The 18709-nt window shown below is 39.9% G+C and overlaps 1 protein-coding gene across 6 annotated transcripts in view; it reads left to right on the top strand.

Annotated features, from left to right (window-relative positions):
- The window catches only part of LOC117293936 (C-Jun-amino-terminal kinase-interacting protein 4-like), a 69271-nt gene that overhangs the window by 33897 nt on the left and 16665 nt on the right, over nucleotides 1-18709 (top strand). For 3 of the 6 annotated variants that reach the window (XM_033776429.1, XM_033776430.1, XM_033776432.1), the window contains exons 9-18: nucleotides 2863-2886; nucleotides 6019-6076; nucleotides 7669-7821; nucleotides 7971-8144; nucleotides 10579-10638; nucleotides 11336-11512; nucleotides 13551-13764; nucleotides 14899-15063; nucleotides 16575-16752; nucleotides 17583-17750. In XM_033776429.1, coding sequence (XP_033632320.1) covers nucleotides 2863-2886; nucleotides 6019-6076; nucleotides 7669-7821; nucleotides 7971-8144; nucleotides 10579-10638; nucleotides 11336-11512; nucleotides 13551-13764; nucleotides 14899-15063; nucleotides 16575-16752; nucleotides 17583-17750 — 1371 coding nt within the window. The remainder of the gene's footprint in view (nucleotides 1-2862; nucleotides 2887-6018; nucleotides 6077-7668; nucleotides 7822-7970; nucleotides 8145-10578; nucleotides 10639-11335; nucleotides 11513-13550; nucleotides 13765-14898; nucleotides 15064-16574; nucleotides 16753-17582; nucleotides 17751-18709) is intronic. The other 3 variants (XM_033776431.1, XM_033776433.1, XM_033776434.1) reach the window with 2 other exon arrangements.

The following is an 18709-nucleotide window of genomic DNA, read 5'->3' as shown; positions in this document are numbered from 1 at the left end:
GACTCCTTCAGCAGGTGTGGAATACCCTTTGGTTGAAAATGTTGGGAATTTCGTATGCATGTGTAAAGTGATCGATACACGTATAGCAGGGCCCAATTTCATGGCTCTGCTTACCGTAAGCACAGAATCGGCGCTTACGGAAGCAGGGAATTCTGTGCTTACGGCAAGCGTTTTTCACGGGTTAGCGGCAAATTTTGGCTTCTGCGCGTGCGTACTCCACGTTACTAGGCATTCTACGCTTACAGGGCTAGCACAGAAATTTGGCGCTTGCCATAAGCGGGGAATCGTGATCGTAAGCGCAGAATTCGGCGGTAAGCAGAGCCATGAAATTTGGCCCTGATTGGTAATGCCAGAAAAAGACAAATTTTTTGTTTTTGATTTGGTCATTTCTGTGTTTCTCATCTCTCTTTACTCATATTACCCCCGGCATGTTAAAGCATGACCTTAAATTTGCATGACCCGATTTCGCTGCAATAACTTATGTACATGTTCCACGGTGAAACCCAAACGTTAAGTTTCTGTCTGCTGCTATGTGCATGCATCGTATGTTTTGCATTACCTGTAAATGAAAAATTGTCACATGTCAAATTGCCTTTGAGTTTAATGTGACCTTTGACATCAATCTTTAACCAAATTTATGCAAAACACGATGCGTGCACACCAACTGGAAAATCTCAATAGAGGGCATTTTAAGGTGTAAACGAAGGGTCTACATGTATGTGGTATTGACGTAGAAATAGAACCCGGAAAACGCTGAGTGTCTCATTGTTCGTGCAGTTTCGTTGAGAGACCATTTTTATGGACACGCATACGCGATTTTTGTTACGCGTGTATGGCAAAATATTTTGCCATACAATTTTGCCATACAATGACCAATGAACACACTAGAAACGTTCTATGTGCAATCATCTTGCCATTTTGCCATACACGCGTCTCACGTCACGATCATTTTGCCATACACGCGTATCGCTCGATATCGATCAGCTGGGTCCACAGACGACACAGAGGGTGGCCGAGCTCAGCATTCTCTGGGTTCTATTTCTGGGGTATTGATGACTGGGGTTCAATGGACATGTTGCCTTTGAATTGGGCAGTTTGAGGTAAACATGTAAAAAGTGTTGTTTTTTTTTATGAATTTAATATGGTTGAAATTAGAAAAAAATGATCTACACAAATATTCCTTGAAATTGTGTGGTTTTCCTTTAATTTCTTGATTTAACACGGCCCTCATTGTGTAGAAAACGCTTTTGACTCCACAAAATGGCTGTGTTAGTTGACAAAGTTAAAGGAAAACCGCACAATTTTTGAGGGATGTTTGTGTGAATCATTATATGTTCATGTATATGCCACTTAAAAAACATTCTTTAAATCATATTCATTTCATTAAAAAAAAAAACAATGATTTTATTGCCTAAAGCACCCAACACAAAGGCAACATGCATGTCCCTTAAGCCCGGATTATAGCTCACCCAAAATCAACTGCGAAATGTATGAACTAAAACAGAAATTTCAGACTTTTAGATGCAAAGCAATCATTCTCTCTGTACTACTGTCTCTATTGAAATTCCTGCGCGTTGAACACCCAGCAGGGTGGATATGTGCGCATTACAAGTCTTATTATTATTATTATTATTATTATTATTATTATTATTATTATTATTATTATTATTATTATTATTATTATTATTATTATTATTATTATTATTATTATTATTATTATTATTATTATTATTATTAAATGCTCCTTCAAATCTATCCAGCATGGGTTGAACCAAAATGTGAAAATACCACTGTTCAAACACGCCTCAGAAATTTGGGATCCTAATTTCAGAGCTTTTGGTCAGCAATGTATGTTTATCAACTCTGATTTATTTACACCTCTTTGAGGGAAAAATTCATCAAGATTTATCTTGGAGATAATTTTCTCACCTGTCTGCGTGGATACTCGGAAATTGCAGACAGCTTCACAGATGTCGGCAAATTATGTTTACATTTCACTTAGCGCCTCTGCTTGTTCGGTGGTGGTGTGGAGCATAATTGGGATTACATAAAAACTGTTTCACTCTTTCACATCGAGTTTATGTTTTATCGTCATGGATCTTATGGAGCAGGAAACATGGCATATTCCTTTGTGCCGCGCATGGATAGAAGCGGCATCTTTGAAATAACTCAAGAACAGACCAGGGCCCAAATTTCTACCTTAATCACACATACAGTTTGGGACTTTTGTTCTGCTCGTTTCAGAAAACTGAATTTTGAACTGAACCAGAATTTCATTTACAAGACTTTAATCAAAATGAGGAAAGACCAGAATCAAAATGAAAAGACAGTTTTAAATTGTCAAGTGTTTTTATTTCAACAAACACTGAGAGAAGAGTTCTATTTTTGTCGTGTGGGTAAGTAGATGTAGATATACTCGGTAGTCTAATACTGATTTGGAGCCCTGCAGACTACAGGTTTTGATGGCCGCTGTGCACCACAACTTTAAGATAAACCCATTAATGGTGTCCTTATGCATACATGTATAAGCAAACACTCTCAGTTATGCGCATGCATTTTTTAAATTTCTAGAAGCTACGGTTTGTGCTCGAGCCATGTAGTTCCTTACTAACATGGCTAGCATGGAAGATTTTCTGCGTTAACACTAAGCAGAAAATTATGACTGTTAGTGAAAAATGCTGCGCTTTGCATCATCATGACTATGTGTTCCATGCACAGACACAATAATTTAAACATATTTTGTTTGTGACAAAAGCACCTTGTCTGTTGTATGAATCATGCATATTCTAACAATGCATTTTGCTGTGATCTTTCTTCTTCTACTCCCTCCCCACCCCTTGCTGCATCTTCTCCTATTAACAGTCATGACTCCTGATAACTTCTACGGTAAGACCACGGATAAAATGACTTGTGCATGCTGTGGTGAATTGTAGATTGTACTATTCAGAAAAACGACGTGTGTAGAATTGTTTGTATGTTTCCTGGTATTTTAAGGCCCTTTTTAAAACCACGGAACGGGCTTAGGCTTCAGCTCTGACGACTGTGGCTGTCGGTCATTTTGAAAGTGTACACTTTCAGGATAGGAATTTAAGGCCATGTCGAAAACAGCAACTGCGGCTACAGCTTCGGCTAGATCAGCACATTGGCTTATTCTTCAACACTGGTAGACGCGCTGATCTAGCCGTAGCTGTAGCCAAAGTCCCCATTTCGGACACGGCCTAAGGAAGCAGCTGCTGACAAGGTAGGAGCGGGAGCCCCTAAGCCTATGCCGTTGTTTCAGTAACTGACTATAGACAGTGAGATAATAGATTGTATTCAAATTTTTGGTGAACCTACAGATTAACGTATTGGTGTTCTACCAACTGAGCTATCTAGCCCCAATATAAGCAGTCATATTTTTTCAATATCTTTCTCCCGGGGTGCTCCTGGGGTGCCCCTTTCCCCTTAATAGGCGCAGGGCACTCACATGTGCCTATCCTGGGTGTCATTTTGGGTGTCAAAATCGTATACAAACATGCACAAAAGAGAGTTGACACCCAAAATTACGCGCATTGTTCGGAGGTGCGTTCTGTATTGTGTAAGAAACTAATAGCTCCCCTTGCATAATGCGAAACGCTACAGGTACGCTGAGTTCATGTGCACATTTTTACGCACAGAGAACAGCTAGTGTCCCATGATCTGCCTCCTTTTTGAGAGTGTGATGTCATATGCAACGGGGTCTATATGTTGAACGTAATTCTAAATATCTCCCTTTGATTTTGTCGTACACAATCTGTTCAGGCTGCAGACATTGGGTGCGTTCGTTTAGCTTCCCTGGGAGCCCCGGTGTGTGGTGGTTTTTCCCCCCAGGACAAACATGGGTAATTATCTGCACACGTTCGTCCTGGAAAGAAGAAAAAAACCACACGCCGGGGTCGACCAAGGGAACCCAAACGAACGCACCCTGTGTAGATCTCAATCGTCACCAACTAATAACCAACTGCAATTTGGGCTCATTATAGTTCAAGAGTCCCAAGCATTAGATCTAGCTACTTCAGAATACCCGTGTGCACATGTACAAATAATACCAGATATGATTGTATGCAAAATGGCGCCAGACTATATTTGCAACTGGAAACATTTTGGGTCCGGTGCATTTATATGGAAATGGATGCGTGGGAATATGGTCATACGTTGTTATTTAAATTGCACATGATATGATAGATATAATACAAGTTAATTTTGCAACAGAATTAAGAATATAATTTGTTTTTTACCCTAGCACTGATGTGTATTAAGCACTGCTCAGTACTTTTCTGAGTTCTGTGGAAAAAAATCCACAGGCAAATCACTCGGTCGGGATTCAAACCCATGACCTTTGCATTGCTAGAGCAGGGCCCAATTTCATAGAGCTGCTAAGCACAAATTTTGCTTAGCATGAAATTTCTTCCTTGATAAAAATAGGATTACCAACCAAATATCCGTTTGTTGCATACAGCGCTTGTTACTGGTATTCAACTGTTGTTTGCTTATCCTGAAAATCACGTAGAAGTTTGGTTGGTAATCCTGTTTTTATCAAGGCAAAAATTTCATGCTTGGCAAATTGTTGTGCTTAGCAGCTCTATGAAATTGGGCCTTGATGTCTTACCACTAGACCACCGAGCTAGCCCGATTGCTAAAGGCAGTTTTGGTGTTTTTTTTGTCTGTTCGTTTTTCTTAATGTCTGGTCTTGCATGTCATTGTAACGTTGATTATATGCAAATTATTGGATTATTTTTAGTTTCACGTCATGTTGATCTCAACTGTCATTTATATTATATTCTTCATATTTTGAAAAGATGGTTGAAGAAGAAATTATTTCAAGAAGAAAATACTGGCTTCTTAAGATTGTGGCTTTTTAAGTCCGTCAAACATTCTGTGCCCATTTTCATGGCACTGATTACAGTGGAACTTGCACTTACATCTTGCCAATGGTAATAAAAGTACAGCCTTACAGGGATCCAAGTAAGTGATGAATTCTTTAGTAAGTAGCATCTTGAAAATGGGCCCAGGTTGGGGCTGGAAAATACTCAAAAGAGGTTGTCTTAATACAAAATTTGGTGGAGGAATAGACTTATGTAAAACATTCTACATTCATATTTATATCTTTAGGAATGTTCTTATTTGGGTTTTTTTTTGGGGGGGGGGGGTTAAGAAAAAGGGATGCCTTACTTTGATAACATTTGCTTTAGTGCTTCCAGCCGAAGCATAGCATTTGGATAGAAATTAGAAAGTGATAACATTTCGATAGATTACCTTTCAAGAAATCTACCGTGGTTTAAGTCAGGTCCTTATAACATTTCCCACATCTATGTGGATTTCCTATAGAATCATTAGGAACTAAACTTAGAAAAAGTAAAAGAGTCTCTTCAAAGAGATGTAGCACCTAGATTACAGTTTTAGAGCTTTTCACATAATTATTGCAGTAAAAAGGCCACTCTAGATTGATAGCGATAGTACACTTTGCACTAAAAACAGAAGCTTAGTACGATTGATAAAGATTAAGATCAATCTTAGCTCTTTGTGAAATGTAACCCAGATATGGGAAAGACCATGCAAGTCCTGTCTGTATATAACACATTTTAGAAAATGTCAACGACCAGTATACACACTTTATGTGACCTAACATATACATGAAATAGCAAACCTGTAAAAGTTTAAGCTCAATCGATCATCGAGTCATAAGAAGGTAGTTACCCCCACCTTTCACCATTTTCAAACATTGTTCTTTGAAAATAAGATGACTGAAAGAGTTAAAGGTCAAGTTAAGATAAAATCAACAAATACATGTATATCATGCTGCTTCAATATCATAATCCTGTTTCACTTTCTGTAGTCATATATATATATATATATATATTTTTATTTTTTTTGAAAAAAAATTGAAATTGATCATTTGTATTCATTTTTGTATTTATTTATTCATTTTGTGCATTTTTTTAAAGATGACATTCGCATAATAACTTATTTAAATGTTTGTTGCTTATGTTTATTTTTCAGGTATGGGCAAAGAAGTGGAGAACATCTTGGAGGAAAACTCGGAACTCAGAGCAACAAAGTAAGCGTTGAGACTCGTTTGAAAATGCTGTTTTGATATTTTTTTGTTGAGATATCAACAGCTGTCATGACACTACAACTGGCCTCTTGTGACTAACTAAAGCCCGGTTCATACTTCCTGCGAATGCAATCGAATGTTGACGTTACGTCACAAATTCGCAACGAATAGCTTGCAGCAGGGCAACTCTGTTCAACTCACTTGCGAATATCGGTGCGAAAGGAGGGTTGTGACGTCAAATTCACGTCAAGTTTGCTTCGCATTCGCATGCGCAGGAAGTATGAACTGGGCTTAAGACTGTCTGACTCAGTTTTAGAGCGGTTGCAATATCTGCTCTTGCAACAAAGAGAACTTTTTAAGAAATGTTTTGTAATTGTTGAATTATGAGACATATTTATGTAGCACCTTCTGCCGTGCATTCAACAGCTAAGCAAGGAGCACGGGGGCAAACCTCTTTTTCTTGGCGATAAGTGAACTGTGTTCTTTTATGTGCCAAATCATGAAGTGTGTTGCCCATTAAGTGTCTAGACTGGGACTCTTATCAACACAGTACTGATCAGAAACAAAAGAGCTCGAGTTCAGTGCGCTGTTACAAATTTTTATGGATTATGATATTGGTTTAAACCATAGAGTTATGTATAAGAACAAGAGGGCGCACTTGCCTATATACGTGGCCCAGCATGCACGCATACGGCCATTTTCTAAGTTACACAATGGCATCGCACAGCGTGTGTTTGTGCGGCCATTTTGTAAGTTGACAAAACAGCATCGCGTAGCGTTCAATAAACACAAACTCCAACATGTACTTCATATTCAACGCGCGTACAAAACAACGCTTGTCTCTCCTTGCGGTCCCGTCGCGTTTGTGCAAGCAGCATCATCAGTGCGCCCTCTAGTTCTTACATATAACTGGTTTAAACACTTCTGATTCCTTGTAGATTTCTTTAAAAAAAATAGTAATATCAGTGGCTGCTTTACTTGCTTGTGTTTATTTCTGAAGGTAGATTTTTTTTTCTTTTTCTTGCATTAATATTTTGGAACTTACTGCTTACTTACTAAGCTGCTTAGGACAAGGTGTTCCTTGGCTCCCTTGAATAATCATCTCCATTTAGGAACATATTTGAATCATTTTTGGTGCAATTTTTTTTTTGATGGTCTCATGTGTCAAGCTCTGGTGTTTCTGTTCAGCAGGGTGAGGGTTCGAGAGTTATGTCCTTAAGCAAGACACTTAACAATGATGCTTCGTCCTGTGATGGGGCGTACATGTAAAGCCATTGGTCCTGTGTGTTGTGTAACGCACAAAAAAGGTTCAAGTCTACTTATCGAAAAGAGAAGGAGTTCGTCCTGGTGTTCCTGGTTTGATTGGCAGCATATTGCTCCAACACCTATGGTGCTATGTAAAAAGGATTAGGTCTCATAATTTTCAAGTCGGAAAAGACTCTGCTAGGATTGAAATGTGACACCATTGGAAATTTGCAAACACACATGCACCACGTGCAGAAGGTGGTAAGCAGTTTTCAACAGATGATTCTATTTCTAAAAAAAAATGTCGTCTCATTTTTATTTAATTTTTTTTCTTTTTTTTTCTTTTCAAGGAATGCCCTGAATGTAGTGAAAGATGACCTAATTGCCAAGGTTGATGAGTTGATGTCTGAGATTGAGGTTCAACGACAGGAAATAAATGGTTTACAGACGACCAAGGGACGTCTTAATCTACGCATCACTGAACTGGAAGAAGAGATGAAGAAGTATGTACTCACAAACAAAATTGGAGAATTGTGCTATTCTTTGTTGGAAAATAATAATGGAATTTTACCTGACAGAACTACATGACTCCTCAATTAAATGACATTGAATGGCAAAATTAAGTTATTGCTTTGTTAACTTTCATGAACAGATTAAGAGAAGAAAACGACAAGGTAGCTGCCGTAGACGAAGATGATGGTGTGCCCATGGCGCAGAGGAAGCGTTTCACCCGCGTTGAGATGGCCAGGGTCCTGATGGAAAGGAACCAATACAAGGAACGTCTGATGGAACTACAAGAAGCTGTACGGTGGACTGAGATGATCAGGTAGGAAGTCTGTCCATAAATAATAATAATAACATCAAAGTCTTATGTAGCGTCTCAAAGGCACTGGACACCTTTGGTTGTTGTGAAAGACCAGTAGTCTCACTTGGTGTATCCCAGCATGTATGTGAAAATTTGGACCCATTTGGTCATAGAAGTTGCAAGAGAATAACGAAAGAAAAAACACCCTTGTTGCGCAAATTTGTGTGCTTTCAGATGCTTAGTAAAAGGCTTCAGGCCTGAAGTCTTTTAATATTTGAGTGAGAAGTAATCCCTTTCTCAAAAACATGTTACGAAATAATCATTGATGCCTGTTTGTCCCAAGGAAAAAAAGAGTTGTGCCCTACCCCTTTGTGGTAACCGTATTTTCCTGCGGATAAGACGTGTCTTATCTGACTTTTTAGACCCCAAAAACATTGATGCGTCTTACCTTTCGATGCGCCTTGTCTGCTGACGATTGATTTTTTGTTGATGATCACTGCGTGAAATAAAGAATACCTTCATGTCCAGTTCAAATCAGCGGTCTTTGTGTAAAGAATCCTTACTCAATAATGCCGTGAAACAAGGCTATTCAGACACTGAGGCCGTATTTTCGTTCGAACATTGCCGCAATCCCCCAGACGGTCCAATTATTCCAACAATGCTGCAACGTGTTTATTCCCCATGACCGTGCTTTCATTCCGTCAATGCCGCAATGCGTCTAGCTTTCGGTCCAACAGACGTCGGCGGTGTACAAACGTTTTTCTGTGTGGCTGGGTATTCATTCCGAAAACGATTGACAGTCAATAACTTCATACAAACGTCATTCACCCAACCGCTATTGTGTGGTAAACTTTGGGTTTTTTTTATTGTAGAGAACAATGATCTCTGAAGTGTGCTTTAGGCTGAACGTATTTTAAAAGGATGGGGTATTTATGTAGATTTGTATTTGCCTCTTCTTAGACCTTTGTGATTGCTTTGGGAACTTAACTGTCATCTTTGGTAGAACAAGAGTTTATACTATTGTTAAAATAAACGTTCAAGTCGTATTAATATTTATTGCCTCTTTTTAGAAGTTTGCTTTGCAAAATATTATGGGAACGTAGCATTATCTTACTAGGATATGATTTGTATTTGTTTGTAAGAGGCCAAATAAAGTAATACAACACTAGCCAAAAAAATTAGGTACGAAAACACATTTTATTTTATTGAAGTTATTTTATTGCTTCAAAACTTTGGGTAGGAACGGTTGTTAAAATCATGTTTGCCCTTGCATGAAACTTGCCTGTAAAAATCAACCATGTCCAAGTTCAGACTCAAAAATCTCTCAAAATGAAACAGAAAATAAGCCCAAAAACGCAACCGTTCCGAGGTCTGTAAGTTTAATCACACAACACAAAAGCAGAAATCACGCCTGTAGTCGTTATTACTGTGCGTGTGACAATAAATACAAGAAACATTGAACTCTAGAGGGCGTTTTGGAACAATGTAATAGCGTGAGGTTAAACGCCCTCTATTGGTAAAAATTACGCGAACCAGCAGTAAACGCATTGAGACAATACTCGAGGTGTTTGGGCATGCTTGGGATTCGCACAGTCACGTGGGTTTAGCGCATTTCCAGGCAGCACAAATGCGAGGGCGTAGCGCAACCTGTCGGCGAACATCGCTCAATACGGTGCCCAACATCTGTTGTGCAATCTCGAGATTGAGCAGCGCAATCCACAGTGTACATGTGCATATGAATGTGCATGCAGCGACATCCCGGCCGGCGGATACATTACTACACACACACGCTACGTCCGTCTGTTGTTGCAATGTATCTGTATCAGCAAGGATCCTCGTTGTGGGACGTCGGCTGTCCAGGGAGGCATTGTGTTCATGTTGCAAATAAAACTAACTTCAGACAGTGCGTGGATCATGGTTTCTGCCCGCTGATTGGGCTGAACTTTATGTTATTAACAATATACAGCGTTGGTTGATTGGATGAAGGTCGGTATACGTAGGTTCTCAAAGGCAACAAATTACGTCTTTGTGTCAATGTACCGACACCGGGTGGCGCCAGGTGTTCTTTTGTGTGCGGTTAAACATGCACCTTGTGCGGCGGTGCGCCTTGGGTGCTGACGTTTGAATTTTTTGGGGTCATGTTAGCGCCCTGCGCCTTGTCCGCCGAGCGTCTTATCCGCAGGAAAATACGGTAATTTGAGCCTAAAATGTAGGGAAGGTAGTGCATTCTGCTCTAGCAACCAGACTCCTATAGTGGATGATACCCATGCCTACATGTACATCCTTATAGGCTGTGACGGGGGGTCACCCTGTTTAAGCCCCATGAGTAGGTGGCAACGTGCCCCTGCTCACAGCTGAAATGTAGCCCTAATCTTGAGGTGGCCTTGAACAAGACATTGTTGGAAAAAATACCTTATTAATTCTTTCTAAATATTTATTTAATTTTATCTTGCAGAGCTTCCAGAGAACATCCATCCTTTGAAGGAAAGAAGAATAAATCATCCGTCTGGAAGTTGTAAGTTCTTCAAAGATTAAGTTTTTTTTTCTGCTCAAAAGACAACAATTTTTCAACTGTGTCTGAACCGCGGATCCTACTCAAATCAATCGCAAGGTTTTGCATGATAACTGCTTAGCCAAAATCACCCGGCCTTAATAATCGATTTTAATTTTTTTTCAAATTTACGAGAAAAATTCCAAACCGGATGGGTCATTTAGATTGCTATATTCTGTTGAGTTGTTGCGTCACACGAGTACAAATGTGCTGGACGAACAAAGTTTTCACTACTTCCAGTCTCCTAGGGAAATTTGTCCCCCGGAGTGCTGTCTCCAATTATAGGAAATCGACATAGGCTGGAGGATGATGATTCAAAAGAGGGAGTGTACGGGGTCAGAACTTCCTGCCACACCAAAACATTTGTGTGTAATTTTACCCGAATTCACACTTTTTATCATTCATTTCTAAATGACAGAAACGTTTAATTCTGAGAGGACCTTGAGTCTTTGAAAAACGTATGTAAAACCCAAGTTAATTATTAGACTTTTCTTGCATAAATCATTTTTTTTTTAAACTAGCTCAATGCAACTTCCATGGGCTCCTGGTAATCAGTGGAGCCAGTTAGTATGAAGTTGGTATGGCTTACAGTGGAATTATGTCACACTAGGAAACAGGATAGCTCTTAACTCCTCCTAGCTGATGCTTGTCTCTCCTACAGCTTCAGCAATTTGTTCAGCACCACACCGGCAGCCCCGCCAAGGAAACCAGGCTACCCTCACGCAAACATTCGCTACAATGCCCCTACCTCCCATGTCACACCAACAGGAAAGCAACGGAGTCAGACCATTGCGTCGCTGGACAACAGAACCAAGGCGTTTGAGTTCTTGGATGACAGGTGAGGTTTTTAGTAATAATAATTATATAAAAAAAAGAACTACAATGTAGTTCTTGCATTCTACAAAATTGTATCAGTGCACTTCACATTATGGGGCCCTGGGGTGGATTTTACAAAGAGTTAAGACTAGTCTTATCTAGAGTTAGGACGAGTTACTCGTCTTAACTTAGAACTAGCCACACGCTTGTTATACCTCTTAGGACTAGTCCTTAGTTAGGACTAGTCCTAACTCTCCTTAGTTAGGACTAGTCCTAACTCTCCTTAGTTAGTTAGTTAGGACTAGTCCTAACTCTCCTTAGTTAGGACTAGTCCTAACTCTCCTTAGTTAGGACTAGTCCTAACTCTCCTTAGTTAGGACTAGTCCTAACTCTTTGTGAAATCGTCCCCTGGTCATTGAGCCAATAATGTTCCATTAATCTTTGTCAGCTCTCTGGGGAGTGTACATCCTTGAGCTGCCGTGGCACTCCAGAATTGTAGAATTAATATCTCGGAGACCGCTGAGTCAAATATCCCTGATACTCCAGTTGAAATGGCGGAGTGATTTCAAGCATTCAATAAACTGGTTTATCAAAGTGCGGATAGTCATTTCAGTTTTATGTTGTTTATTTGAAATGTAAGCATTTTTGTTAAGCACCTTACGATTACAAGTTTATGAGATAACATTGTTTTGTTTTGATGTTTTTTTTTTTTCTTCACATAATTGGTGTCATTATTATGATTTTGTTTTTGTAGTTCCATACTGCACAATTGTCACATTGGCTAGTTTTGAAACAATGTTCTTCAGAGGGTTAGTCTTTTGAACTAGTTTTATTTAAAACCTTAACCTTGAAGAGACCACTCGTTTCTATATCACCAGCACTTATACGCACAGACATTGCTTATCTTAGAGGTTATTGGCTCCGTTATACTAGAGAAAAATGTCAGAAAAATTAATATGAAACAGAATCATTGTTTTTTATTTAGAATTGTTGATTTTAAGTTAAAGACAGTGGACACTATTGGTAGTTGTCAAAGACCAGTCTTCTCACTTGGTGTATCTCAACATATTCATAAAATAACAAACCTGTGAAAACTTGAGCTCAATTGGTCGTCGAAGTTGCGAGATAACATTGAAAGAAAAAACACCCTGGTTACACGAAGCTGTGGTCTTTCATATGCTTGATTTCGTGACCTCAAATTCTAAACCTGAGGTCTCAAAATCAAACTTGTGGAAAATAACTTCTTTCTCGAAAACTATGTCACTTCAGAGGGAACCGTTTCTCACAATGCTTTATACTATCAACCTCTTCACATTACTCGTTACCAAGTGGGGTTTTATTCTAATAATTATTTTGAGTAACTACCAATAGTGTCCACTGCCTTTAACAGGAAAATTTGAAAATGTCAATTTGTAGTTGGTAGAGCGCCAGCACATTTCCAGAGGTCAATGATTCAAATCCCGCTCTAGTCAATTCTTCTTTGTTCAGTTCCAAATCATTTATGTTTGTTCAACAAAGGACAAATCTGCCTTTGCCCTAAAGCCAAATATCTTTCTTGTGGCATACTCACAATACTCCCACAGGGCTCAAATTTGGTCAACAAATTCACAAGATCACAGGACTTGTAGCTCAGAATCTTTACTGTTCTTGAATCGTATTTACGAGACCGGAATCAAAATGAAAAGAGACTAGAATCAAAATGAAAAGAGACTAGAATCAAAATGAGAAGAGACTAGAATCAAAATGAGAACACAGTTTTGTCAATCTAAACTGGTTCATTTGAACAAAATACTTAGAACAGATTGATCTCTTCTGTTTTAGTGGTGATACTTCGTAATATTGAAAGATATTTGTGAGATGCAAACTCAAAATTGTTCAACTTCCTTCTTTTGAGACAAAGATGTTGAAAAACAAGACCACAAGAAAACTTGAGCTTACTGAATTCACTGGCCTCTTACCAGTTTAAAGTTTGAGCTCTGCCTCAATTATTTACCTGATCTGTCATCATTTGTTTACTCTCTCTCTCTTTGAATCACTTCCTTATTTTTGACCAACATCAGCGACAACCAACGAAACAAGGACAAACGAGAACAGTACAAAAAGGTCAAAGCTCACGTACGGCAAGACGACGGCAGGGTTCAGGCTTACGGGTGGAGCCTACCGGCTAAGTTACCCAGCCCACCCAAGGGCCCCTCCCAACAGCCCAGTAACCTTGTAGGGGTGCCTGTCCCGGTGTTTTGCCGACCGTTGGCGGAGAAGGAACTTGGAACAAAGGTTAGAGACATGGGTGTTTTTTTTTTGAGAAACTTTCCTGCTAGGCATGAGTTACTGAGCAAGACTGTGCAATCTGTCATTCATATAACATTGTAATTAACCAAATCATCTTTCCACGCCACCTAAGCCCTGAATCGCAAATACTCGTTAAGCACGTGTTTGGCGTGGAATGAGGTGCAAGCTAGTCTAGCTGGCGATCAAGTTTGATCGCTATCTAAAACTGCATGCACCTCATTCGAAAGTTAGGGTTTGCGTAATGGGTGTTTGCCAAAAGGTCTATGCCTTCGCTTCCCACACATTCTGAACACCCGCCCCCACTATCAGCAAACGCCCTCCCACCTCCTTCCCCATTTACACCGGCCTCACAGCGTTGATCAAAGACACCACAGAACATTTCAAACGGTAAATGGTAAACTAATAGCTAGAAGGTTTGCAGATTAATACGCGCATGCTCATTGCTGGTCACCTGTTAACCTGCATGACTCAATTCAACCTATCAGTTGCAATGGCGGCTGTTCGGTTGAAACTCATGGGCGAGACAAGATAACCTCACTCAAGTTATAACCACACTACCTCTTTACACTTCCAACCCATCTTGCTGAACACAGCTCATCACTTACTTACTTTAAAGACCTCAAAGATGTCTTTTCCCATGGTCATCTACAGTTTGAGTAGGATTTGAAACTTTGCTGGTGGAAGTATAAGGTTTGCAATAACACCATGTGATTACCCCTTTGAGTAGTGTTGGCTCTGGAAAGTATTGGTTCTAACCACCGGTTCATTTCAGAACCAACACTACTCAAAAAGAGATATTCACATGGTGTTATCGCAAACTTCTCTTAGTAATCTACAGTTTAGTCAGACCAAAGAACCTCCAGCATCCTTACAGTGATGAGTACTGCTTCCCCCATGCCGTTACGGCTTCGCAATAAGCGCTCGCAGGCGCCCAAAATTGCATTCACCAATTGCTTTTTGGTACAATCTCAAATATATCCTTGCAACCAACCCACTCGAACCTACTACCCCACCAGCAATGTACACCTGACTCAAAAGCACCCGCACCCCACCTACACCCCCGAGGCCAGCCACTCAGTCCCCACTAAAACTCCTACGTCTCGGTCTGTGTGTACGCAGATATGGTGTGCAGCGGGGGTCAACCTAACAGGCGGGCGTACCCGGGACGGCGGGTCCATTGTTGGGGCCAGCGTGTTTTACTCCAGCACCTTACCGGAGCAAGACACCAGTGAGAGAAAAGAAAGATCAAACTCCGAGTTGGACCGATTCGATGACCAGATCACAGTAGGTGGACTGTTGTGGTGGACCCAAGAATTCACTTATAGACGCAGACTTTCGTTTCTATCTATACATTTTCTTTTTTTATTATGACAAATTTTTCTTTCCCAGCTTGTTGCTTTCTCATCATCCAGTGCTGTCAGTTCTTTTGGTTTTAATAATTTTGCCTGGCGTTTTTTGTTTTCTTGGACAAACTTTCAGTTCTTACCTAACTGCCTGTTTCAAAAGTACTTTTTGTTATTTTTTTAATTTTGATAGCAATAATACAAGTTCAATTATTATAACAAGTTGCAGGAACGACCAAATTTCGGGCGTCTTCTTGCTTTGATCAAGTCGGGTGTTTATAAATGCATATGAGATGACAGCATCAAACACTGGACCATCAGAATGTTCTGGATTTGCATACAACTGCACCCATGAATAAATGAAAATATTTAGATGCCTACTTTTAATTATTTGCCTCAAATTCTGTGGGGTGGGGTGTTTGAGAGTGTCGTCTGAAATGCAGGCCACAAAATAACCCACGGCACCCACAGCAATTGCTGTGGTGCCCTGTGTTTTTAGCTCTCAGCTAAGGATCCAAAACAAAGTTACATTGTCCCCAAAGGGAAAATTACTGAGCCCTTCAAGAGGGAAGTCCAAGGCCTGAATTGACAGAATTTCGCCCTCGGCACTTTGGTTGGGCAGCTTATTTGTTCATATCATATCACAGTAAATTTTACATCTCATTCATCAAAGTCAATGCTATACAACTCAGTTTGGCTTGTACATCCATACATTCCATTCCATTGCATCTTCAGGGAACGCTGTTTTCAATGCTTTTGTATTGGTCATGCGCAGGCTTTCACTAGTGTCGTGGTGGCGCTGTGAACATCATTGGCTAAAGATGTGAATGAAATGAATGCTAAGCGCCTTTGCATTTCAGTAGTCACGCAGGAAACTAGCAGAGGAAGTTTGCAGTTGATCGCGTTACACATACATGTAACACTTTCATTTTGTTTTCATTGCATTTTGTACGTAAAATGCTCAGCTTTTAGAGGTTTTTCAAAATTCTGTATCAAGAGAAATGATAAATCTTTCTCACCAAACAAAATATACCAATTGCTGATTTTAGTTGCCTTGGTAAATCTCAAAGTCAATAGTATTTCCGGAGTGATACATGTAATGCCCTCTTTTTAAAACATGTTTGGGTCGTACATGTATATGATTGATGAGTTTTTTTGAGTACATACAAAAAATCATACATGAATGATAATGGCACTTTCAGTATACATAAAATAGATCGTATTGGTGCGATAATGGTGCTTTCGGATTAATAAAATAGATCGTACATGTGCAACCTTCGCACTGAAAGAGTTAAAAATACTTAAAATTACTAAATCCATTTTAGCAAATAGAATAAGCTGTTGCAAACTGTCTACCAACCAAAAGGTATGGTATAAATGCAGAGTAGTAGAGGCTTTCTCGAAGAACCCACTTGACCAACTTTTTTTGTTTTTAACTTTTATCCTTCTCAGAAACAGCAGAAAGAAATCTGTGAGAGTCTTAAGAATCAGCTGTCGTCTTTAGTCTGGATATGTACAACGAACCACGACGTGAGTAAAGTCACCGTGATCGACGCCAACCAACCTCAGGCATTACTCGACGCTTTCCCCGTCAAGAATCCACACATTCTCTGCATCGCCAGCGTACCAGGTAAGCAATAGATCTTGGCACAATTTCATAAATCCAACAAACAAACAAAACAAACACCCCAAAATCCCAACAAACAAACAAAACAAACACCCCAAAATCCCAACAAACAAACAAAACAAACACCCCAAAATCCCAACAATCAAACAAAACAAACACCCCAAAATCCCAACAAACAAACAAAACAAACACCCCAAAATCCCAACAAACAAACAAAACAAACACCCCAAAATCCTAACAAACAAACAAGGCAAGAACCACAAGATGGGCCACGACGAACAATTTAACTAAGATGATGACAGATTAAGAACTATGTTACATAATGGGAGACAAGGTTTTTTTTTTAAGAAGGTGTGCAAAGGAGGGGATAAACAAATCATTACTAGAGCGTGTATTATTAAGGTGTGTGTTGCTGACAGTGGGGAAACTATTGGAGAAAGTGTTGGACAGAAGATTATTTGTGTAATTAAACATGAATATGAAAATTATTTTGTATATTACTGGTAATAATAATAGTAAAACAAGGTGCTACAGCGCACTCAGCAGCCCAGCCAGGAACACAGGGGCAAACCCCTTCTCTGGGTTCTTTTACATGCGTTACACAACACATGGGACCAACAGCTTTATGTCCCATCCGTAGGATGAAGCAATGGTTAAGTGTCTTGCTTAAGGAAGTGTCATGGCTGGATTCGAACCCACACTCTGCTGATCAGAAACACCAGAGTTTGAATATGGTGCTCTTAACCGCTCGGCCACAACACTTCCATGTGGTACCTTTACATTAGCTTTGTGAAATGGAAATGAATGGAAATCCTGTTTCCTTGGATCTCTAGGAGCGATGGAGAGTGACTATCCATCAGAGGATATAGAGGCAGCAGACGATACTGCATCAGTCAACTCGGTAACCAGTGGTGGTAGCGATACTGGCGTAGGAACGGTTACGTTGGTAACGGTCAATGTACCCATCACACCAAGGAGCTCCACACCATCCTCAGAAAAAGGTAATCAGAGATGAGTGAATTACCAACAATTTGAAGACATAGTTGAACAACCACTTTAAGAAGTCGATGGCGTCAATCTGAAAGCTTGCTTATTATAAAATAGTAACAATTTTTTCATAAGTTACAGACCCGACAAGGCTGTCGGCCTGACGGCCTCCGCATGCGGTTAGTGGTACGAGTGGGGATGACTTGTGTGTACAGTAGTCGTACGATGTGACAGTGTGTATTCGGGTGGGTCATGCAGTGTGATCGCACGCAACATGCACAGGGTATACGGGTGGGTTTACAGCGGCGTCTTTTCAGAGCGAATAATGCGACTGCCTTGAGCAAGGCTAGGGTCAAGGGGAACATGGACAAGACAGTAAGGAAAACCCTTTTAACCAAAGATTCCTTGTACTGCATCTTTTTAGAACTCCGTGCATCTTTCCCTCCATCCTACAATCGAGACTGTTAATGAGGAATATTAATTCCTACCTTCAGCTTCCCTGACTTATTTTCTTCTTAGATATATTTTCTTATATATTTGGTTTGCTCCATATGTGTATCTACTTGCCAGGTATACTACTTGGGACTACTACTTTAGCTTATAGGATCGTAATTAACTGCACTGTCGCGGAGTCAGTTCTTGAATTGGTCTCAACGTTTCGACTAGCTTGCTCTAGTCATCGTCAGGAGACTGCAGGACAGTTCTTGTCAGAACTGAGAAGTCTCCCGAACATCTGCTAAACCTTCTCCGCGGTAGTAGAACAAAAAAGGACAGTTCTCTCTAAGAACAAACTCTACCTGGCAAGTAGATACACACATGGTGTTACCGCAAACCAAATATATATTGATACCTCACCATGCAATGCCTCAACGCCTTTGCTTTAAAAAATTGTAATGTAACAAAACTGTGACATACATGTAGGAAAAACTCTTATTCGTTGGCTCATGAGTATAAGGTCATTAGTGCAGTTTGC

The sequence above is a fragment of the Asterias rubens genome, chromosome 8 (assembly GCF_902459465.1).
Source record: "Asterias rubens chromosome 8, eAstRub1.3, whole genome shotgun sequence".
Classification (NCBI taxonomy): domain Eukaryota; kingdom Metazoa; phylum Echinodermata; class Asteroidea; order Forcipulatida; family Asteriidae; genus Asterias; species Asterias rubens.
The sequence above is the reverse complement of the archived record's forward strand: the minus strand, read 5'-3'. Positions and strand labels throughout refer to the sequence as shown.